The sequence below is a fragment of the Strongylocentrotus purpuratus genome, unplaced genomic scaffold, assembly GCF_000002235.5.
Source record: "Strongylocentrotus purpuratus isolate Spur 01 unplaced genomic scaffold, Spur_5.0 spur5_scaffold_5, whole genome shotgun sequence".
Lineage (NCBI taxonomy): Eukaryota > Metazoa > Echinodermata > Echinoidea > Camarodonta > Strongylocentrotidae > Strongylocentrotus > Strongylocentrotus purpuratus.
In genome coordinates this window covers 26,879,133-26,903,954 of record NW_022145611.1, presented here as the reverse complement: position 1 = coordinate 26,903,954, position 24,822 = coordinate 26,879,133, and the positions used below count along the sequence as shown (strand labels likewise).

At 35.4% G+C, this 24,822-nt stretch overlaps 2 protein-coding genes across 2 annotated transcripts in view; one reads left to right on the top strand and one right to left on the bottom strand.

The window, feature by feature from the left end:
- Nucleotides 1–12,105, bottom strand: part of LOC115929610 (myoglobin-like) — a 47,574-nt gene extending 35,469 nt beyond the window's left edge. Inside the window, exon 1 of the mRNA XM_030999153.1 lies at nucleotides 11,915–12,105. Coding sequence (XP_030855013.1) covers nucleotides 11,915–12,105 — 191 coding nt within the window. The remainder of the gene's footprint in view (nucleotides 1–11,914) is intronic.
- Nucleotides 12,106–20,352: 8,247 nt separating this feature from the next.
- Nucleotides 20,353–24,822, top strand: part of LOC588814 (xanthine dehydrogenase/oxidase) — a 35,204-nt gene continuing 30,734 nt past the window's right edge. The window contains exons 1-5 of the mRNA XM_030999006.1: nucleotides 20,353–20,581; nucleotides 20,795–20,942; nucleotides 21,807–21,864; nucleotides 22,597–22,693; nucleotides 23,426–23,534. Coding sequence (XP_030854866.1) covers nucleotides 20,886–20,942; nucleotides 21,807–21,864; nucleotides 22,597–22,693; nucleotides 23,426–23,534 — 321 coding nt within the window. The 5' untranslated portion in view covers nucleotides 20,353–20,581; nucleotides 20,795–20,885. The remainder of the gene's footprint in view (nucleotides 20,582–20,794; nucleotides 20,943–21,806; nucleotides 21,865–22,596; nucleotides 22,694–23,425; nucleotides 23,535–24,822) is intronic.

The following is a 24,822-nucleotide window of genomic DNA, read 5'->3' as shown; positions in this document are numbered from 1 at the left end:
GAGATAATTATTCCTTCCCACTCGCCTATGCTACCTTAGGCAAAGCATCTAGAAGAATAATAAATATGATAAGCTGATTTCTTTTTTTCCGGCCCCAATGGAATCATCTCATTTCGTTAATTATGACCAAACACATGTTTGTTATGAATAATCAATATAACAAAAGGAATTATCAGATTTGAAAGCTGAAAGTAAGGGGATTAGAAAGTAGGAGAAAGAATGAGTAGGAAGGAGATAGGAAAGATGATAAAAAGGAGTGAGCGACAAATGACTAATCGTCTATCCAACACATCCAGTCGTGATTTGGCGACACTAATCTCATTTCACACATCGGTTAACTTCTGGTTTATCGGAAGTCACGAGTGTTTTTGAGTACTCATCTCACTATTATGTAGTATGAATAAACTCTTAACGAGAAAGGCGACACTCAGCTTCTTTATCAGCTTCTATTTAGCTTCTTTATCAGCATTCATCCATTTGACTTTTGGCGTTTCAACAGATGACAATCAATATACAAGGCTTAGGATAAATGGGTCTCTCTTTTGAAAGCTAAGTTAGAAAATATGTATGCATCTTTTAAAAAAAGGATGGTGCGACAAAAAAAAGATTTAATGGATAAAAGGTGATTTAGTTAGCAACTGTACTTTTTGTTTTGATACAAATTGTCTTTCGGTTTGTCGATGTTTTTCTTTTATTTAGGCCCACTATAACTATTGCGTTTTTGGGGGGTCAATGACGATATCATTAATTTTATTAAGCATTTCTTTATTATGTTTTGCTTATTTTGTTGTGTTTTGTTTATTAAAAAAAAAAAAACCTTTTAAGCCAAGATTTTAGTTTATTTGAATCTGAATTTATTTCTTCTTTTCATGAAGTAAGTGAACCTTTAACAAATGAAACACAATTACCTCTCTAGAATGGAATATATTTATCATGTTTAGTATTTTTTCTTGGAAGCACGTTTACCTCGGTGCTCATACCAAAACTTGAGTTCTGATAATAGATTGGAATTCCGATAGCAATTACTGCCGCAAAGTGATTCTAAATCATGTTGTAGATGGGTTGTTAGGACCAAGAAAATATAATGCAAACTAAACGAAACTGTGAAATGTATTACATTCACTGAAAGGCACACTTCACAGACGGGATCGGCGCTGTGTACAAACGTCTGAATAATCGCCCGATTTACTTTTACTTTCCTCGTATGCTCATAACTCAGACATATTGTATTGGAATCGTTAGGGATATAATACCGAATTTTTAGACACAAATAATCCCAAACACAAATATTTTGTCCTCCTGTAGCCGCAGAAATCATCGGGGGCAGAGAATTCGCGTTTAATATTTCATTTTCACTTTCATTGTCAATTTTGTATTCTAATCATATCGAGCTTATAGCTGTGATTCAAGTAACAAACAGATGCATTCTAACAGACTGTCATATCTTACAATTTTTCAAATATACATTATATACATACACACATAACTACGCACACACCCATACCCACGTCACACGCACACATATATTTATATGATATACTTACATAAACAAACATATTATATATCAATATATATAGGGAAGAGAGAGATTAGAGAAGGTGAGAGAAGAGAGAGAGAGAGAGAGAGAGGAAAAGAACATTCGACCGAGGGTGTGCGTAGGAGTGTGAGTGGCTTTGAGTGTATGAATGCTGAGTGGTAGATGAAAGGATCGATAATAAGTGATATGGTCTTGATATTTCGCAGAGAGGTAATTTGATTTTTTTTCTTTCGAATGCTGTTTCGAAACAAAATTAAAACCACGAGAAAAGATAGAAAGGACAGGTGTAAGGGAAATGAGATCAGTAACTGCGTAATAACAGAAACATAGGGAATGGTGGAGATTGTTAAATTCTTAAATACCCCATTCTGAAACAACCGCTCGAAAATGAGAGTGAAAACGGAGAGAAGTGATAGAGGCAGAGGTGGAGAGGGGGAAAAGCGAGGGCAATAATATGAAGAGGGAGATTATAGAAAGCCGTGTTCCATTATGACATATCCGTATATTCTTGAATTCGGAATAGGTTCATGAGAAGGATACAACCGCGCAATACGTAGTTTAATGGCGGAACTTTGGGCACATTACTTGCCTCAAATCGTCTTAGATCACGCGATTACAACTCACAAGAGAATATCCAACATCCGTCTAGAGTAGAATGACCAATATCAGTGACACCCCAATGGTTATGAAAGAAATAATTGCGAAAGCCTCGAATAAAAATAGAGAGTGACGCTTATACAATTATACACAATTATATTTCATCCCATGCAGTATAGACCATTGCTAAGGCATGAGGTTCGTCTTAGGAAAAAGGAGAACATTCTCAAAATTCTCGACTGCTTAAAGTTAGATGGATGCAATTTTCCGTCTACTCAGATATTAAAATTCTTCATCAAACGGCGCTAAAGCAAAGTGAATTGATATCAATAATTCATCAAAGTCATAGAAAACATGTGTGAAAACTGTGAGTAAGGCTTTTTGTAATTACAATATCTTTCGTTCCGACTACAATTCAGGATTGAAATGTTATAACAATGATAACAATAATAATAATAATAATAATAATAATAATAATAATAATAATAATAATAATAATAATAATAATAAATCAAATGCTCAAGGCCCACTTGTGAAGCAACCAACAAACAAAATCCACTTGTAAAGCAACCAACAACAAAATCCACTTGTAAAGCAACCAACAAACAAACTCCACTTGTAAAGCAACCAACAAACAAAATCCACTTGTAAAGCAACCAACAAACAAAATCCACTTGTAAAGCAACCAACAAACAAAATCCACTTGTAAAGCAACCAACAAACAAAATCCACTTGTAAAGCAACCAACAACAAAAAAACAAACTAGATGGAATTTTGACTGCGCGCAGTCGAAAATGATGCCTCCGCCATAGAGCAATTTAAACAAGTTTGGAGTTTAAATCTCCAGTGGTTCTTGAGATATCATGATAACAATCTCAATGTATGGAATTTCATAAGTTGACCTCTGTGACCCTTGACCTTTGACCTACGTGCTCCAAAATCTAATCAGATTGTCTTCCTATGGTGATACACACTATCATTAAGTTTGAAGTTTAAATCTCCAGTGGTTCTTGAGATATTATGATATGGTGATACATACTATCATTAAGTTTGAAGTGAAAATTCTCCAGTGGTTCTTGAGATATCGCGATAACGATCTCAATGTATGGAATTTCATAAGTTGACCTCTGTGACCCTTGACCTTTGACCTACGTGCTCCAAAATCTAATTAGATTGTCTTCCTATGGTGATACACACTATCATTAAGTTTAAAGTTTAAATCTCCAGTGGTTCTTGAGATATTATGATAACAATCTCAATGTATGGAATTTCATAAGTTGACCTCTGTGACCCTTGACCTTTGACCTACGTGCTCCAAAATCTAATCAGATCGTCTTCCTATGGTGATACATACTATCCTTAAGTTTGAAGTTTTTACATCTCCAGTGGTTCTTGAGATATCATGATAACAATCTCAATATATGGAATTTCATAAGTTGACCTCTATGACCCTTGACCTATGACCTACGTGCTCCAAAATGTAATCAGATTGTTTTCCTATAGTGATACACACTATCACTAAGTTTGAAGTTTAAATCTCCAGTGGTTCTTGAGATATCATGATAACAATCTCAATGTATGGAATTTCATAAGTTGACCTCTGTGACCCTTGACCTTTGACATACGTGCTCCAAAATCTAATCAGATCGTCTTCCTATGGTGATACATACTATCCTTAAGTTTGAAGTTTAAATCTCAAATGGTTCTTGAGATATCGCGCTAACAATCTCAATACAAGGAATTTCATAAGTTGACCTCTGTGACCTGTGACCTTTGACCTACGTACTCCAAAATCTAATCAGATCGTCTTCCTATGGTGATAAATACTATTCCCGAGTCTTAAGTTTAAATCTTAAATGGTTCTTGAGATATTGTGATAACGGTCAAACGGGACGGACGTACGGACGTACGGACGGACAACCCGAAAACATGATGCCTCCGGCACCACCTTCGGTGGCGGAGGCATAAAAAGAAGAAAATACAAAGAGATCACATGATAACAAATGACTATAATCTTTGTAGGCGGGTCTTCACGATATAACATCCCAATTAATATGCATTTCGAAGTATGCGTGTGTATGTGTGTGTTTAAATCGGAATGTGAAAAAAAAAAATTAATTTTTGTCTTTTAATGAGATCTCATGAGACTTCGAATGATCCATGAAGACTCTCCACGCGCTGCTTGACCAAAATAAATTAGAGGAAAGAGAGCGATGATGAGCTTATTATTCATACAGTGCACACAGTGAGGGTGAGATGTTGAAGTTCACAAAGAGGGATATAGGAAGAAAGGGAGAGGGAATAGAAAAGAAGGAGACAGAGAGAGAGAGAGAGAGAGAGAGAGAAGAACTGCATGGGCGCAGCGACCGGATATGAGAAAAATGTTCGTAACACTGCAATCGAGACTCGACGTGGCAAATACTAGTGTCTTTGAAAAGTATTCCAGTTCGCTTTTAAAGAAGATTTAAGATTTAAAGATTAAACAAATATCTCATTCGATATTGTCGAAAAGGAATTCTAGGAATTCAATGATATAATGTTCATCGTAGGCTTCATAGATTTACACGAAAACTGATTATCCCATTCTGCCTCTTTATTACTAAATTAATCAGTTGATTTCAAAGATACCAACAATGATGATTGATAAATATTTGAGATCATGGTTGAAACAGCCATCTCATCACATCCCTCATCAACGATGGAAAACATAGAAGAGTGACCTTTGCTATATATCATTATAGCGTAATTTTGTTAAACAGCGAACAGCATCTCGCGGATTTTTTTTTCTAATTTTGCTAATGGGGTTCATCTACCGTGCTGTTTGTCTGCACGTTTCCACAGTTACACTGTATGTCATTACATCCCTCATGAATCTTTCTTTCATACATTCTTTTCATTCATCTCTCTCTCTCTCTCTCTCTCTCCCTTTCTCCCTCTCTCTCTCTCCCTCTCTCTCTCTCTCTCTCTCTCTCTCTTCCCTTTTATCCCATTCTCCATAGCTCTCTCTCTCATCCGCACCCCATACATACACCATTGTACTCTGTAGTCAGTCGCTATAGGAACTGATTTTATCCTGTGTGTTTACTCGATGCCTCGATAGTCAGCTGGAGCGGAATGAAATTAAATTGATGAATTTTTATTATAGATAATCATTTTCAAAATGCACTGCTAGGGTTGTATAGCATCGTCGAATTTAAAAAAAACTGACTTCGATACCAAAGAGAAAGACTTGCGACATACCAGGCATTAACATATATAATGCTTCAATATCATATTGGTATATACAATAAGCCCACAGGAAAATCATACTTAATCTTTTGGCACATAATGTTCATACGTTATTACTCAAAAGCTATAATATCTATTTGCAGAATATATCATTTTATTTTTTAAATCCTCCATTAACAAATATTTGTATTTGCATAACTTTTTCCTATAAATAACATAAATTTTATTTTTGTGGATGGCCAACTCAATTTTTTCGCACATTCTGCCCATTGGCTTATTATTTCCATTTTACATAGAAGTTGAATTCTATATTCTACAGAGACAATGAGCATAAAAAGATAGCAAAACTAGATCATTTTAATACAGTGAGTGCAGTCTAATAAATCCTTTATTATATTTTCATTCAGACATGATAACTTCTATTCCTTATTAAATCAATAAATAATTATAATGTAGGTTAATTTTTCTCTCATCATATTTTCTATCTATCACGGAAGTTCTCGATAGTGTTTTTCACGTTTTCTTTCTTTTATATTTCTTGGAAGCTACTCCATTATAAACTCACCAGCAAACACATTATACCAAATCATGAATGTTAGATGCAGTATCTAGACACTGGCAATTTCCTTGATAAGAATAAAGTGATTCTTTATCGTATATCAACACATGTATACACAGGGTGTACTCTGTATACATGACCATAAGTGAAATCGAAAAAGTTGCTTATAAAGGAAAGTGAATGAATTTCAATTTTCTTCTATTTTTTTTCCGTATACAGTCAAAACATCGACATCTGAATAATAATTCAATTGCAAAATACATTCCTATTAAATGATGCCCTTTCCCCCTCAAATTGCTTGCTAAGGACTTACACTTCAAACAAAGAGGACAAGAAAGCTATAAACCTTCATCCCATTGCTCCATGCTTGAGCGATGCTAGATGGCTGAGATGCTCTCCAGAGTATTCTTCCCCCCTTTTCTTCTTCTTCGTATGACGTTGAAATCAAGACAGACGATTTTCATGTCACGTAGTAAAGCGCGGGAAAATTGATATCTTGTCGGACATTGTTGAGTAGGATGTAGTTATGTGTTACACTTGAGTGCGAGGAGGACAAGAACCCCTTAACTCGCAATCTCGGTCACAAATCAAACGACTGATCTCAAATATATATCAAGGACATTATTTTATAAGCACTCTGAAATTAGCGTTCATGAAACGAAAGTGCAGACACGTTAGAGCTCACTTGATCTCCACTTAAGTATACGATTGTCTACTCAGTACACAATACTTCCCTTTTTATCATTGAAAGAGGCATTTATGGGTGGTTTTTCTGAGATGGGGGAGGCATTCTAATTTTTAAATAAAAGGAGATTTAACGGGTACGCGGCGTCTAAAGCTGGGATTTTAAGACAATACATCGACTGTTGTGTTTTACATACAATTGGTGAGAGTAGATATGAAATGTTTCATCTTTCTTTCTGTTGCCTTCTACGTATTATTGTAATATATCCTTCCAACTAATATCTTAATGCTGACTCGATCAATTGTGTACAAAAATAACACGGACCCATATAGAAGTAATTTCATGAGGCATGGTAGTATTGATGAATATGAGGATTAAAGTAATATTTCATTTACAAAAATGAAAAATATTTTCTTTATACACCTGCAATAGCTCATTCAATCTTCTAGCGCAGGTCTTTTAAAAATAATTCCCCTGATTTGTATGCTCTCTTGTTGTGATATAAATTATATTGCTTTGATTAAATATATAAACATTCACATGATTTCAATGAAAATAATATATCAATCAATAATGACATTATCATTTTTATTAATTTAATTATCAATAGTTTTAACTAAAAAAGATCGACAATCACAACAACAAAAATAATAATAATAATAATAACCATCATCATCATCATTATTATTATTATCCTCATCTACATTTTGCCCCATGCAATCACAACGACTATCAGGGCTTCCCATCCCCTTTTCTTCAGATACATCAACGCTGGCCTACCCCAAATACTACCTCAAATATTTATGGCTGATAATATCATTTCCATCATCATGGCAATAACCTACCCCGGTTAAAATACCTCCAAATAAGAGTAATTGATGATCCAGCGTTATTTTCACTAATTAATGGCGAAAGCGTGTGCCTCAATCATTGCTCTAATTTTCCGCCGTTGGCCTTGGTTGTGATAATCTAGTACTCAATAGCAACCAGCAAGTCTTCATTTTATTTACAATTAACAAAGATTGTAAATAGCCAAGTGATCAACTGTAATGAATTATTGCCGCCAAGCATTTATGCTGCTGAAAGATCGTACCTAATTTTATATTCACAAAATAATATTTAGCGAGCATCATACATTGGTGGGTTTTGTTTTATTCCCTAAATTATTAAGAGTTTATTAAACCAATCATAAATATTATGGAACGAAACCATTCTTCCATATGATTTTTTTGAATTAATATGAAAGACCTATTAGAGGCTAAAAAATCATCTCTATTTTAAAGTGCGGTAGTAGATTTGTTTTTGATGCCATATTTTCCTAGTTATGAAGATCGAATTCTTTTTATATAGTCCCAAATCCTGACACATACTGAATATAAGCCGATACAACGACGAACAGAGAATTTTATTGTTGAATTTATGCTGTTGTTGAGTCAAATTGTTAAAAGAATTAAAACAATTATAAAAAAGAGTATACAAATTTATCCTTTTTTAGCCATTATGTAAGCAATTTTGTTTGGAAATATCTATCAGACATTATGAAGTGTGTTTATTTTATTGTTTTGTCTGTATAAGAACCCGTCAAAGATTAGCAATGTGTTTTCGAGCCATTTAATGTCAATTCTTAAATACTAATTCTCAATTTTTTCAAGAACAAAGAAGTGAAATTATGGTAATAACAGTATTTTAATAGTACTAGTAATACAAATTAATATAGTAACCTTTAATTTTTGTCGTTAGATTTGATACTGTTCAAATAATGAACTTTTTCTTCAAAGAAATTAAAAAGTAGATGCGTAATCAGCTCTACTAGGCAATGTGCATTTTTATGTTTTTATCAAAAGGATATTGAGGGTTTATGACGAGACAACACTCATAATTAAATCGCTTTTAAAGGAGCTTTAATGTCGGAGACTAGACGTTAATGGGTAACGGAACGTGACAAACCTAACAATTTCCTTTTAGAGACTTTTACATTTTTAGTTAAAATATTAAATACTTCATTTTAAAAAGTCCTTGTCACAATGTTAAATAGTACCTACAACTAGTATATAGTGTCTTAAAACCGATAGGTTTATTTTCCCCTTTACTTTAGCCATGTACTAAGTTGAATTTATAAAGAAGACAGAAAAAAAACATTTATGTAGACAGTGTTATTCATTGTATTCCGTCGTGTATAATTTGCACATGTAAATCCGAAATGTTTATAAAAAAGCAATTCCGCAGTTATCGATATCTTTGCCATATCGATAACGCCAATATCGTTCTATGTCAGCGTGTGTTTTGTATACTGTTGTACATGTTATGTGTTTAAATGTTGTGTGGGGTGGGGGGGTAGTAGGTGTTTTGTAGCTTTTTCCCTTTTTTATATATATAATTTTTTTTTTGTCTCCAAAGGAAAATGAAGAGGTGTAACTTTTGTATGTAAATGTAAAAGATCATTGGTAAATTTATAAAGACCTATGTTAAATTATTTTGTTATTTTGTATCCAATGTATTATGTTATAAATGTACAATTTTCTTTGAGAGAAACGAATAAAAACCTATGAAAACAAAAAAATGAATAAATGTTTTCAGTTTTTTTTTTTTTTTTTTTTTCTCTCAATATACAACTTCCTGACCCTCCCTCTCTTCTCTTTTTTTTTTTTTTTTTTTTTTTTTTTTTTTTTTTTTTTTTTTTGCTCGTTCTATGTCAGCGTGTGTTTTGTATACTGTTGTACATGTTATGTGTTTAAATGTTGTGTGGGGTGGGGGGGGGGGGTAGTAGGTGTTTTGTAGCTTTTTCCCTTTTTTATATATATAATTTTTTTTTGTCTCCAAAGGAAAATGAAGAGGTGTAACTTTTGTATGTAAATGTAAAAGATCATTGGTAAATTTATAAAGACCTATGTTAAATTATTTTGTTATTTTGTATCCAATGTATTATGTTATAAATGTACAATTTTCTTTGAGAGAAACGAATAAAAACCTATGAAAACAAAAATATGAAAACAAAAAAAGAATATTACTGCTTCCCAAACAGACAGAAATTTAATTTGATAATGATATGACGTGGTTACCTTAGCGACTCGAGCCACACTTTTCTTCTCGCTTTTAACTCGCTCCACTGAGTCGGCTGAGCTGTGAGTTGAGTAAATTAATTGTGATGATGATGATGGTGCAGCGACACTTATCATCCGACCACTCTACATTTTTTCCCCTCTTTCCATCTCGCTCTTATTGTCGAGATGGCACCATGTTTATATCCTTGTCATCGTCATGGTAACTATGAAAAATGAACTTCATCCGGAGGTTACCACCATTCGAGATGCATGGTAGCACGCTTCTAGCTACCAGACCTCCTCAATTCTCAATGAGCCCATTATTTTTAAACCTAGAGCCCAACTAAATCTGTAGATAAATCATTAAAAAAGCATGAGAAGGTGATTAACGTCATAATAATTATGCCCAATTTTGAATCTGGTGCAGTTTTTTTGTACCTATCGTGCCTATTCATTAGTTTGTTTCTAAGAAAATTGTATATTTCTTTGTATCCATACGTGCAGCCATGTCAATCAAGTCTTCGACTGTTTGAATATAGCTCCATTCTACTGCAAAAGCTTCGCTCTGCAGAAAAGAATCTCTCTCTTCTTTCATTATTTTGTATCCTTTTAAATACAACTAATGTAGTCATTCCAAACATTGTGGTTATTCATGGCTCAGAAATCTTCTTTAAAGAATATCAGAAATTATGTCCATACATGCAGATTTTTCATCGAGTCTTTGACTGTTGGAATACCCACCTCTCCTCTAGTATAAGAATATAATATATTTCTATATCCCCTTTTTGAAACTAATGTAGTTATTACAAATAATGTGGTTATTCTTTGCCTGTTTCTATGGCAAATCTATAATAACAAATCTTAGAAATTATATCCATACATTCAAGCAGACTTCTCATTCGAGTCTTTGACTGTTGGAATACATATCTCTCCTCTGATGTAAGGAACTTTAAAAAAAAAAAAAAAAATTGCAGCTAACGTAATTATTGCAAATAATATGATCATTCATAAGCCAGCTTCTATAAAACATTTTATATTTTCTGTTCACGAGCTTACCTTTCGTTCGAGTCTATGACAATTAAAATATAGCTTCCCTCTACTGTAAAGCATCTTATCTTTCAAACATTTTGACTTTTCAAGTCTTATATCGATATTTTGTCCATTGGTATGTTGAATTCCAGTCTTTGATAGTTAAATAACATTCCCTTTTTGTCCTTTGATGAAGCGCTAACTGTTATACCCATTGAAATACCAAATGCATCCATTACATTACCACAGAAACGTCAATATTCTGGCACAAATATATCTTTTAATGATCAAGATCAGGATGGTAATCAAACTTTTAGCAAGGATATATTTCCACAGTTCTGTATGTTTTTACACTTTCTCATTTAAAAAGTGTTCTTGAGTTACAGGCGTTACCACGGCAACCGCCATATTCGAGCATAACCATGTTCCGGAAAAACTGAGATTTCGTAATTAAATCATATGGGTAGCTGGAAATTGATTTATTCAGCCACTTACACTAATATTGTTTGGTTGTTTGATGAAAAATTATGTAGAAAAATGGCAATAGGTAGATTCGTGTTCAGCCCCGAATAGGGGAAATACCACAAAAAGATTCTACAGGAAAAATGTAAGTACATTTTAACTTGCCATGTACTTTTAAAGAGAGTACATGAATATGGAAAGGGTGATGATTTTGCCTTTGGAATATATACGCAACAATTAAACTAAACCAGACGAAAAAGCAATTATCGATTATTGACAGGAAGAAAAACATATCAGTGATAAGCTTCAGTGACAGCTGAGAGTGAAATGAATCGTACATTATTTATTAATGATCCTAGCGAGATATGGCAGGATTTACTTCGACAAAGCTGGTCGAGGCGACGGCCCCTAGACATAATTATGAAAGGGAGGTTCACAAGACTGACCGCCCGAGTCGGTCTTGCGGGCCGGCAAGAGACCAGCAATCTCTTGGGCTGTCGGTTATCTGGATGTCCAGGTGTTTTATGACCCTCTTTATTCTATAGAGATATATTTTCGACGATTCTTTATTGCTGATTGTAAAAAATAACAATTCGTTTTCGATTTATCTCCAACAGTTCCTATGAAAGAAAAAAGGAAAAATGAAAAGAAAATACAAACCTGTTCTTTTGAGGTGCTTTCTTCATACATGTATATATATACCTAAATTGTACACATCTGATATGTTCATATCTTAGGTAGATCAAAGACGTTCCAAACAGTTTACTGATGTTTACCTTAATAGTGTGTTCATTCCGACCTCTTCCATATTCCTCTGAACAGCTTTCCACGATTTTTCGAGGCTGAACTTCTGTCTGGCGGTGAGAGGGAGACGAGGGTCAGGCGGTGGTGGAGCACTAGGCTCGGGCAGCTTCCCGTTAGAGTACCCGCCTCGTTTGACATCAGCCGTAGACGATGAGCAACCCATGACATGAGTTCCCAAAACAAGGTGTCCTCAGCGTGTCATATCCAGGCTAAATCAGTATTCTGTGTCGCCAGATGGAAGCAGGGTATTTATCCACATTATTCTCTCATGCTTGCATAGTCTGTAGATGGAAAGAGTGATAGTTCCTCTCCTCTGTATAGCTTTGCTCTCCGCTCTGTGATGCCCCGAGGCGCCGACAAAATGAGATGAGTATTCCAACAGAAAGTAGGCTCGGCACTGATGTCGACTGTACAGCCGATCAAAAAAGCATTTGATTCGAGATACTCACTTCACTAACCATGTTAACACATCACCATTGAAGTAGATTGGATAATTATGTAGATGAAATCAACAGTATATCCTTTCAAAATGAACACTTTTTTCTTTAAAAAAAATACAGATAAAAAGCAATTAGCATGCACCGATGAAGGAGTCACATACGTATACGCATGACTGTTCATATACGCCAATGCCTTTGGTTTGGAATTTGCTGTGTATCCCCAGCTCACCGAGCTCCAAGTGGTTGTCAAAGCACGCTTTGTAAAGAAAGGCTGTGCTTTCTGTTTGACGATGCGTGTACTACCATTATACATTATTGTGTGCGTGGTGGGGTGTGTGAGTGTGTATAATGCGTGAACGCTATATCGGTTTTTGGCAGTTACTTCTGCGTTTGTCGCACCTTTCGCTTATAATTGCTATGAACTGTTAATGCCAATCTTCAATTGTCATCAATCATTTGTCAATTGTCTCTCTCAATAAAAATACAAATTCGCAATCTCATATATTTTATGGCTATGGCAATCCAACACAATAAAATCATATACATTCACACTTGTTTGCTTCTATGTCTTCTTCGCATCGCTGTAATGATCGTTGCAGATGCGACGTCTGAACTGTGAAAATTAGAAGAAAAATACCCTGTGGTAATTATAGTTCTGAAGATTATTATTAGGGCTTTTTTTCCCTCTCAGACGGATAGTGCGGATTTCATCTGTGTAGGTGTGTGAGTGCAGTGGAAGTTATGAAATTTCAGTTATGCAATCCCTATCTTTAGCTCCTCGTAAAAAGATAATTATTGCTCTGTCTCTCCTGTTTTCATCAATAATTCGGATTCGCAAGAGTATAAACAAGAGTGAAGTTTTGCGTTTTACACCAACCTTCCAATAAATATCACTGCCATAAAATCCGTGAGATAACGCAAATGGGTTAATGGATAATGTTTACAGCTTTACGTGGATGGATTGGGAAACGAGGAGGAGGATGAGGGTGCGGGCATTTTAAAATTACTAATAATATACGTCATATTCGGGAAGCAGTTGATCGGAGGCAATATCTCTGGGTTAGGTTTAGGGTTATGGTTATGGTTAAGTAGAGTAATAAGTCAAGGGTTGAATCTGAGATTTCAGTGGAGGGAATTACCACTGAGTAGATGAGTCGTACATGCATTTACTGTATTCTGTTTTCGGGACAAAGTAAATAAACCTAAAATGCTCTAATTGGATACCGTGAAATGCAACACAAGTGGTTAATATGCACATAACAGAAAGAGTGAGAGAAGGGTATAGAAAGAGAAGAGAGAATGAAAGAGAGAGGGAGAGATGGAGAGAGAGAGAGAGAGAGAGAGGGGTGAGAGGGGGGGGGGGGGAGAAAGAAAGAGAGAAAATGTAGAGAAAGGGAGAGAGGGGGAGAGAGAGAGTTGATCTAGTCATTTATCAGAATCTGACTCATCACCTACGCTTGCTAATTGAAACTTTCTGCGGAACACATAGCTTCAAGCTAGTAAAATGATAACAATTATCAGACATTGTTGTTCTCTTTGAATTGACAGATACATCGGATAGTACTGTTAAGGTTTAAAAATGTATTTACAGTGTCGGATTTGAAGGGGGATGGGGGCACAGGGCCTGACCTACCCCCTCCCCCCAAAGGGAAAAATATTATGGTAATTTTTTTTTTCTTTTCATAGACATACACTTATAAACATACAGTGCACATGGTTACACTTCAGCAGCTGATGTGCTTCTAAATAATAAAATGCACAAAATAACACTTAGCCCATGATTTAGAAATGCATAAATAAAAATGAAAGTAAATGACAAGAGGATCTTGTGACTAAAACTTACATTGGAAATTGAGTTTTGGCACTCACTGGTGATCTAAAATGCATATCACACATACAGGGTCTGAATAGAACGTTAGCAAGAGGTATAACGTTTCAGAATATAATGAGATAGTTATTTTTCTATGTGTATACGCAGGCCGGGTGATTTCAATATGATTACATAGGGAGGGAGGAAATTATCAGGAAGGTTGTTATTAATTAATTAACGTTTTGAATACAGGGTCTAAATTGTGAAACCAATTAGCTTTTGTGTGGTGCAATCTTGATTGAGTAGTTCAGCCTCAGCATGGATTGTTGTATGGTCTGTGAAATTCTCTCTGTTGAATGGGGTGGGAATGGAAACGTGCACTGTAGTTATATATTAATGCATATAATATATTTGTATAAATATAAATTATATATATTTATATATATACATAAAATGTATAATTTATATTTTAATTAGTTTAAATATTTCTACTAAATGTAATCATTAATTTTATTACTTCATCATCTACTCTAATGGCTTTTTGAATGATTGTATCTTCTCTTAATTGCTTCAGATTAAAGTCATTTATGAACATGAAGTCAGATAAAGGACGAAACCTTGAAACAGAGATACTTTGCGTCATCTTTTGTTCTCATCCTACTTCACATTAAATTTGAACGTTTTCTCCGGGTATCATATTTTAAGCTTTTCCATCATTCAAGAAGGAGCGGAATTTGATTATTTGAATTCTTTTTTCCGTCACAAGTTCAATTTGGTAATTTATTCTATTAAATTATTAATACCTGTTTAACCTAGCTTGCGGGCCCATTATTTACCGTTCGTAAAACAGAGAAAAGGGAAAAATAAAAACCGGATTCAGTGTTATCTTAAGGCATTAAGTCCTACATGGCCTCACGCATAAAAAAGGAAACGACACCCGTTAAAGATAATGAAACAACCAAAATCCTATAATGTGCTACACAAGATATCTTTTTAGCTATATCCACTCAACAAACTTCATCGCTTGAATTTTGGAATTCCCAGTTAGAATTATTTGTTAAATTAAACATGAGTTTGTATTTTGTATGACAAACATCATAACATGGAGGTTGGGAGACCATTTCCTGGCTACAGCTAACAATTATCATGATTAAATAATGACAAACTGATTCCATCACAGGATGGGTAGACCTTTAAAAGGGTAAAGTAAATCAACCATTGTTACGAGCGATTCGGCAATCCATTACAATGGTTGCCATGGAAACTTCCATTAAAATATGAATAGAAAATGTCAAGCTTGGCGTATACCGAGGGCGAGGTCGCTACAAAGGAGAAATGGCCGAAATTACGACATGCATTTATAAATTAAATATCTTTATTAACTCCAGACTGCAGAAACCATAAAAACACAACGAGATATCAACAAGTATGAGAATAACTTGCATAAACACGATGCATGTGACACTTTCTATAGGGTATTTCCTTTTTATTCCACAACAGCATTCACTCATTTTGATTAATCTCTGGTGTCAGTCTCTAGAAAATTGTGATAATCTGTTTTATATAGAGGCATTTAGCCTAGATTCTTTGTATTTCCTTTACTCTTTGAAAAAGATGCTTTATTAAAAAAGTAATTCAACATTTCCTTAATAAAACATCTTTTGCACGACTGAGTTGATTAGCATGAGCACAACAAACACGATCATCGTGAGAAGTTGGTGGTTGTGTACAGGGACGTCGATCATGTCAATAAAAAGGTTTCGTTTGACTTCTTCGACTTATTTAACAAGAGCCACTTACAGCTACAAACTGGTGTATTCTCTCCTCAGCAAGAGGAACACTACGCAAATGAAAGGTGAAACATTATAGATAATCATTGTAGCGAGTATTTAACTGTTACTTCCGGGGTGCCTCAAGGGTCAATTCTTGGCCCATTGATTTTTTGTTTGTATATTAATGATATTAATACTTTAAAATTTCATAATAATTCCAAGATATCACTTTATGCTGACGATACTGTCATTTTAATAATTCTTTTAATTTTTCTGAAGTTCAAGAAAATTTACAGAATGACATTGATTTAATATGTTAATGGTTTGATAAAAATAAGATGTTTATACACCCTCAGAAAACTATAGTGATGTCCTTTGGATCAAAAAGAAAGTTAGAGAACAATCGTAACAAATGTAATAACTTACAGTGTGTCGAAACAATAAAATACCTATATAGGAGTTATACTTGACTCACAACTTACGTGGTCTGAACATATAAAATAATTATATATGTACTAAAATATCTCGTTCTATTGGATGTACTCGTCGTATAAAACGCCTAATACCTTATAAAACTCTTGTAAACCTTTATTTTGCATTACTTCTACCACATATTGACTATTTTTGTACTGCTGGGGAAACTGCTCAAAGACAAATTTATCGAAGCTGCAAAAGTTACAAAATAGATTTGCGAGATTGATTTTACATAAGGATTACGACACACCACTGTACGCTTTTTACGATTTTAAATTGGCAATCGGTCGAACAAAGATTAAGATATCACTAATGTTTTTAGTTTTTAACATTATAAATGTCATGGCCCCAACTTATTTAAAATCACTTATCAATTATCGCACCTTCAACTACCGTACCCGCTATTCATTGAATTCTCTTCTTGACATCCCATACCCCAAAACCGAATTTAAAAAAAGATAATTCTCGTATAAAGCAAGCACCCTGTTTAACAAACTTCCTTTCTCAATTCAATCAACCAAATCAATTCAAACGCGGATGCATTATTGGCACAGGATTTATTATAATAGAATCTTCGTTCATGTTTCCCTCTAACGGTACAATCATTTTTATTATGTTATATACCGTGTGAGTCAAAAAAAAGTTTACACCTAGAAAATTGCTTATTATTTAAAAAATATGAAACAAAATCACGTGGTATCATTTGTGTGTGGTATGTGTTCACGCTTGGATGAACAGGAGGCATTGTTTGCGAGAGTGCAAAAATCGACTTGCGCCAAAGTGATGCCTATTGTATTATGTTGGGATTAGCGGAGAGAGAGAATTAATCGAATGTATCAAATGAAACGCATTGCATATGCTTTTTGCAGAAGCAAAGTCACACACACACGCACAAAATGTTCGTTAATATTTGATATTCGATATTTGATATGTGTGGCATGATTAATTTTGTTAGGGATGTTATTTGGATCTGCAAAGGCCGAATTGATACCCAAGTCCCAATTGTTTTATTCAAACATCACATAAGCAACTTTTTATTCCTTATATTTTTTAATATCACATATTTGTTATGTCGTCCTAGAGGGCGTGCTTGGAAAGCATTTTTTTAAAACTGAATGTACCTACCCTCTATTTTAAATAAAACTTTCAAGAATAAATAAATAAATAGATCCTATCGTCATCATAATTACCAAGGTATTTCCACTGGTTTGTTAAGTCCCTAGTCATTTCTTTATCAAATAGATTTGAAATTATCTGATTGATACAAACTTTGCCTCCCCCATAGATGGTGATGACGATGAGAGAGAGAGAGAGAGAGAGAGAAAGAAAATATTTTAAAAAGCAACACACCATACACGTAACTTGGTACAATTTATCCCCATCACCAATGTGTAGCTGCCACCCTAATCCTCTTTTCTCAGGTTCGTCACAATTTTTTTTTAAACTAAGAAAACTAGTGAAAGTTATATCATAGACCTACGAGACAGAGAGAGAGAGAGAGAGAGATGGGTCCATGGATTTATTCACGAATTTAGTAACACCTCTACTTCTTGTCTGTAGATGGCAGTATGACAATGACCAAGCCAGTGCCATTGATTAGGAGAGTTTGGCCAACCCGGTTCGTTCGTCATGTTGTGACTAAGTGAAATAAAGTTGGCCAAACTCTGTGTAAAGATGGCTCTGGACCAAACATGGACAATGGCCCTGAACATCATGATAAATTCCGTTCCGTTAGGTAAAACTATTAAAGGTGAAATTCAAAGAAAATCACAAATATGTCAACTAATGTATCACTAGAAACTGGTAAGCTAACAAATGGCCATCGTACAAGTTTGAGGTCAGCTACATATCGGGTGATTTATAAAAATAAAAATACAACCACCTCCATAGCAGCTGGGATATACGAGAGATTCGCCAGAAAATTAACGATGTTTTAATGACGTCACAACAGGGACCAATACTGCCCAAGCAGACGACATCCCATAAAGAATGAACATAATTGCAAAGCTATTATTTGTCAAATTATAATGAGTTTAGTGTATATAAAAGTACTGGCACGTCAAACCGATCAAAAGGGGACATGACCCGATTCTGATAACTAAAATCTTTTGCTTGTAAATACTCAGGATAGGGGTTAATTAACAATCAAAGAAACCAGCCTTTCAAATTGAAAAGCCCCCGGATTGATATTAAGGACGGCATTTGTTCCCTCTTAAAACGCCGAACATACCGCGGTGTCTGCAGCTGAATATACAATGGCGTCTTATTTTGTTTACAAGCGACAGATTCCTTTATTTTTGTATCGCTGCATTTGTCATCAAAATAAAACCATGCGCGGGGTTTAGAGTGAGGCAATAGATTATACATTTAGCCTGGCGGTGGTGAAGTAAGAGAAAGAACTCAAGAGAAGATGAAAATACAGGCACTGAAAATGTGTGAGATGTCATGGTACATCGTCTGCTTGTGCAAATCATGTCCCTGCTGTGATCTCACACATCTCAGCAGCGTTCGGAGAGCTATTCAGGTGCTATGCCGGGGCTGTATTTAAGCGTTTTGTAATTTATAATAATCATTACTTCGAATGTTTCCAAGCATTGAATTTTGATAACCTTGTCGAATAAAAGTTTCAACTTTGCAATTATGAAAATAAAGCTAGATTTAAAATCAATGAATATCTACTTTAAGCAACAAAACCATCGTATACCGGCAGCCGGCCCAAAGTTATTTCTCCTGAAAATGGTAAAACAATATATCTTTTAAATTTTGAAACTTTGTGCAGATAAGCTAACTGATGGTTATTGTTCACTTTTCATTTTCGTGAGCCGGAAGTAATCGGAAAAGTGTCAAATTGCAGGTTTTAGGACTGTAGAATTTTACAATTTTTCACAAATTAAAGCAGCTACAATGTATCATACAATGTAAGCAAATTTTCTTGACACAATTGTCAAGGCTTTTGTATTCATATTTTATCATCTGTTCGATTTTCCCCTTGTTAGTTCAAATAAAAAGTGAAATATTAAGGATATTACTTTGTGAAAAAAATAACTACTCAAGCTTTCAAATGATATTGGTGGCTTCGAACCTCGGACATCAAAGGTTACAGCACACCAGTAGATTATATTGTGCAAACATAGAAAAACGACAGCTGCTAGTTTTGGAATAATTTGTTGCCAGTCGGGTCTCCAGCTCTTAAAACTCCTTGGTTTGATGAAGGGGTTATGTATAGCAATTAGGAGTTACTAGACTGAAGTCTAATTGGCTCTCGAAACTTATCAAAGACATATAAAGGCCTTTTAAAATTAAACGATATCAAACGAGAATGAAAAGGCAAATAAAAACAATGTTTTTTAATCATTATTTTTCCATGCAGTCATGAATTAAGCGCACAATAAATATGAAGATAATGGGCATCGTTCCGTCACCGTTTAAACAAGCAAAGGAACAACATTTTAATTGGCATATATCGTAATAATATTGACATTCTTCAAGATCCATGCAAAGTTTGAGAGGGGTAAGGGACACACCTCCGCCACACCCATATTCAGGTTACTAGTAGTCTTTATCTACAAACTCTTTTGTGAAAGTATAAAACGTAAGTGACCGTAGCAACAATAAAAAACGTTCGGAGGATTTGTTCTTACACTAAAGATTTTTTAAATCATTTTATTTGGTTAATAAAATCATACATTTTATCATAAACTATTTAAAGAATTGGACGATGAAGTGTTTGATATCATTACAGAATTACTTGGATTGAAAAATGAGACTACATCGGGTCAAATAACGGGTCAGAGTCGTTGCAAAACGCGCTGGACGCCAACAAGGCAATGTTTACAAAAATGCTGATTACCGCTGCTGCGGCGGCGCGTCCGTACGTTATACATAGCGCTATTAGCATATATGTGTACGATTGGAAACGCGACGAGGGTGTCGTTGAGTGAACACGGGAGCTTTGCCTTTCATAAACTTATTCGCTTAGCTTTTTCTAATGGTCTGGTACATAAATGACACAAACTATTATCTGCAATTTGTCAATACTGAATGCTTGGAGCGGAGAACCTAGAAGGGAATAGAGTAAAGATTCATTCGGTGCTTGAAAAGACCCGGAGGGGAGTGTTGAATAGAGCTGAGCTGAGAACCGTTGTGAGTGCAAATGTAGATCATGCATGTGTGTGTGTTTACATTGTGTTATTATCATTATTATCATTTTTTTTTAATGATGAAAGATATTCCAGTTGCATTATTAATTTGTAACATATTTTGATCCTTCTTATGTACCACCAAACTGATAATGAGTAGGTCTTGAAAATGATAAGTGTTAACTGATTTCTTTAAATTTTCCTTATATACCTACAGAGTCAGGGTCAGACGTCTTCTAAACATTTCTAACAAGGTCTTTGAAAATAGCAAGACACTCGCTGAAGAGGAAGTTTCTTGTAGCGTAAGAATGGAGACTACAGAGTATGGAGGATCTGTACTTCTATTCTTCTGCAATGGCAAAAAGGTTCGTTCTTATATTAAAAAACATCCCGCTGTTATACTCTTGTGATTATCTTTCAGGACACGGATGGAATCTTAAAACTAAATCACAAAACCCAACGGTTAACTGTTTTTTTAATAAATGTAACTTTAATTTTTACTTGTTAGTCTGATTTGTTAGTAAATCCTAATGTTTCAATTCTTTGTAATTGTACTTCGTTCATGATAGAATATGTCAGCAATATGATATTTGAAAAATTCTGAATCACCTGTGCATGCACAGTTGAGAGGGTGAAATATACACTGTACATTACTCTTTCCTTAACTCTTATCATGCCAAGAACACTGTTCTGTGCATGCGCTTGCGTGCCCAGCTCACATAATCGGGTTTCTGTTGACTTGCCATGCACACATAAACTCTCATTCGCTCGCGTGCCATGTACACATTTTCGTGCATAAGTACACACGCAAATTGTTTATGCCTATTGTGTGTGCGATGTGCATTGCGTGCACGCATGAATGCTTACTGTATTTGTGGAGGGGGTTTATTGTTGTTTTGATTTTGCGTGCTTGACATATACCGTTACATTGGATTTTCCTGAGAAAATTGCGATATTTTATCATCAAATTTGTCAGTTTTGATCATGGCCCCTCCAGTGTGATATATCTATCATGACTTTGGTTTTATAGGAATGATCAAATGTCTTCCTTTCTGCCGCAGACTGTTCCTGCGGTATACTATAGCGGTATGTGGCAAGTCTGCAGCAAACTTTCTTTCTGCCGCAGATGGCATACTTTTTACTTTCCTATGGGTATGATTGTTATGATAAATCAAAGTTTCTGAACATAATCCTTCCCTCCCCCTCTCATTTATCTTTGTCATATCCAGGTCATTGAGAAAAGCCCTGATCCAGAAATGACGCTTCTAGTTTATCTCCGCAAGAAATGTATCCTTACAGTAGACATTCGCTTCAACTCCAAAGAACTGTTTTAATAGTTTGGACTGATATTATCTGTATTATCACCTTTGTCAGCTTGGAAGAAATTTGTTCTCTTGTAGACAAATATGTTCCATTCAATTATATAAATTATATGAGAGAGAGAGGGAGAGAGGATGCTGATTTTTAAGTGTCACTTTCATTTGAGCGACACATGTAATTAATTGTACACATTTAAAGTGTTATTATGCAAGAAATCAGTAGCTGTAGATAATAATAATGATAATAATAATCATGATAATAATAGAAATAATAATATAATAATAATATTCTGTTTTTTATATAGCGCTCAATACATCGATCCAACGCTTTACAGATATATTATTACCCCTGGTTATCTGATTCAGGCTTACCCGCACACAATGTGTGCACATTTTTCACATAGTAGTGGTAGAGGTAGTCGTGGTGGTGGTGTTGGTGGTGTTGGTGGTGGTGTTGGTGGTGGTGGTGGTGGAGGTGGCGGTGGTGGTGGTGGTGGTGGTGGTGGTGGTGGTGGTGGTGGTGGTGGTGGGGGTGATGGTGGGGGGGGGGGTGGTGGTGGTGGTGGTAGTAGTAGAAGTGGTACATGTAGTAGTAGTGGCAGTAGTAGTAGTACGTCTGTAGATCAGTATAATTCCTGCCCCCTGTTTTTGTTCTCATGAACTGTTGACCTTGACTCTTGGTAACTTTGCTGGCTGACAGTGGGTTTAACTGGAACCAAGCTGGGATGTGCTGAAGGAGGATGTGGAGCTTGCACCGTCATGGTGTCATCGTATGACAGAAACACCAGCAAAATAGTGTATCCTTTGACCAGAAATATACCCTTAAAACAACCTGAAATCCCATGTATTGGGTTGGCAAGGTTTGTAACTCTAAACTGGGGGATTTCTTAATATAATGTTTGGTCCAAGCGTGAAGTATGGAAATCACTCAGTTTAGGAAATTACTCAGTGTAGGAAGTTGACTACAGGGCAATTGTTGCTGGAGCATACAAAGCGCTGTCAAAATAGCGATTATCAAGACTCCAAGAATTCTAAGGCTGCCACAAGTTTGTTCCTTTTTATGAGATTTTACAAATGAGACAGGAAAAATGATTTACATTCTGGCACATGCCTGATTAAAATCTATGAGAGTTTTGGGGTTTGCTTGAAAACCTACATGTATGACACTATTTTGACCCTGTGTAGCTAGTAACATGAAGGTTACGTTAAGAAATGGAATCTTATTTGCTTAAATTTCTTGTTTAAGCTCACAAAAACATTTCTGGACTATGAGTCTAGAGGGTTGACTACAAGAGATTATATTATTTTTAAGTTTTATATTTTTTCCTGTCCCAAATTCTATTATCTTAGACATGAAGGGTCAGTTTGTCTCATGTATACCTAAGGAAAGAAAAACAAAAGGAGAAAAGAAGAGAATGAAAAAAGAAAAGTGGGGTAAAGATGAAACATGCTTTTGCAATCGTCTGTCAGTCTCATTTGCGTAGTAATATCAAGGTGTTGTTTTCTTGACTGGAAGTTTTGCTCATCAGTCACCATGCAGTGAATGCCTGCCTAGCTCCTGTGTGCACTGTACATGGTGCTGCGGTGACCACTGTAGAAGGTATCGGAAGCACCAAGACCAAACTACATCCAGTCCAGGTAAGGAAAAAGAAATGGACCATTGCTGGACTTTGATCTTTACATGTTTATCAGATCTACATTGTCTGTTCACAGCCAAAAAGGTGTTATACTCTGTGTTGAACCCATTTGGCTCCAAACAGATGATGAGGATCTGATAAACATGTAAAGATCAAAGTCTATGTACAGGTTTAGTTAAACCCCACCCCTCCACAAGCAATTTCTCACACTCCTGTTATTTTTGATGGACAAGTAGAAACAAACAATGTTAAATTGTGCAGAGTTGCACAATGTAGTAATAGACAAAGGAAAATTGCTTTTAATTCAGAACCTGGATCTTGATGTAGCATACCTTTTGTTTCCCAATGATAATGTATCACCTTTAAAAATTATGCAGTTCTTTTTATTAGATAGACACTTTTAATGTTATCCCATGTGAGCACGATTATGCTTCAATTCCTCATTTTTAATGTGGCTCCCCATAGACATAAAGTGTCACCTTATAGTGACGTATGTTTCATGATATTTGAATATAGAACACTTCAAATTGCGCTGGAAACTTGAGCAGAAAAGTCAACAGTCACAGGCAGATGCACATCCATTTGAGTTATAGTACTTAATGTCATTCATAGATGAAAGTGAACATGAAAATATTTAGGGTAGTGACCAGGGCCCTGGGAACGATTTTTTCACCGGGGGTGCTGAGATCGATATATATATATATATATATATATATATATATATATATATACACGTATCGTCCAGAGTAGGAAGCATTTGCAACTTTAGAACCACAAATTAGTCGCATTTTCACACGCTTCCTTGAGTTATATGACGTAAAATTGGTTTCTCCTACCCCCTCTAAGAGTAGGGATCTTTTGCAATTTGAGAACCACATTTGGCGCATTACTGTCCACCTGCACTTTTTGGAGAGAAAAAAAAAACGAGACCTGCTATTAGTAAGAGGTTAGAGAAAAGTGATCTGTCACGTCTCGAAACGTTGCATATGCTTCGTTGCTGCACATTGCACAAAGACGGCGGTCTGGTCAGTGGCGGATCCAGGGGGGGGGAGGGAGGGGGTGCCCGAGGGGCCTGGCCCCCCCCCCCCCGGGAAAAAAAGAACAAAAAAAAAAAGGGGGGGGGGAAGTGTTACTTCCCCCTAAGCCACTGAACGAAATATCTGACGACGTAATTTTTCCAATTTCCGGGGCAAAAAAAAAAATGTGGAGAGAAATTAGGGAAAGAAAAAAAAAGAGAAAGAAGAAAGGTAGGGGAGATCAGTTGCGATTTTTCCGCCAACAAAGTGTAG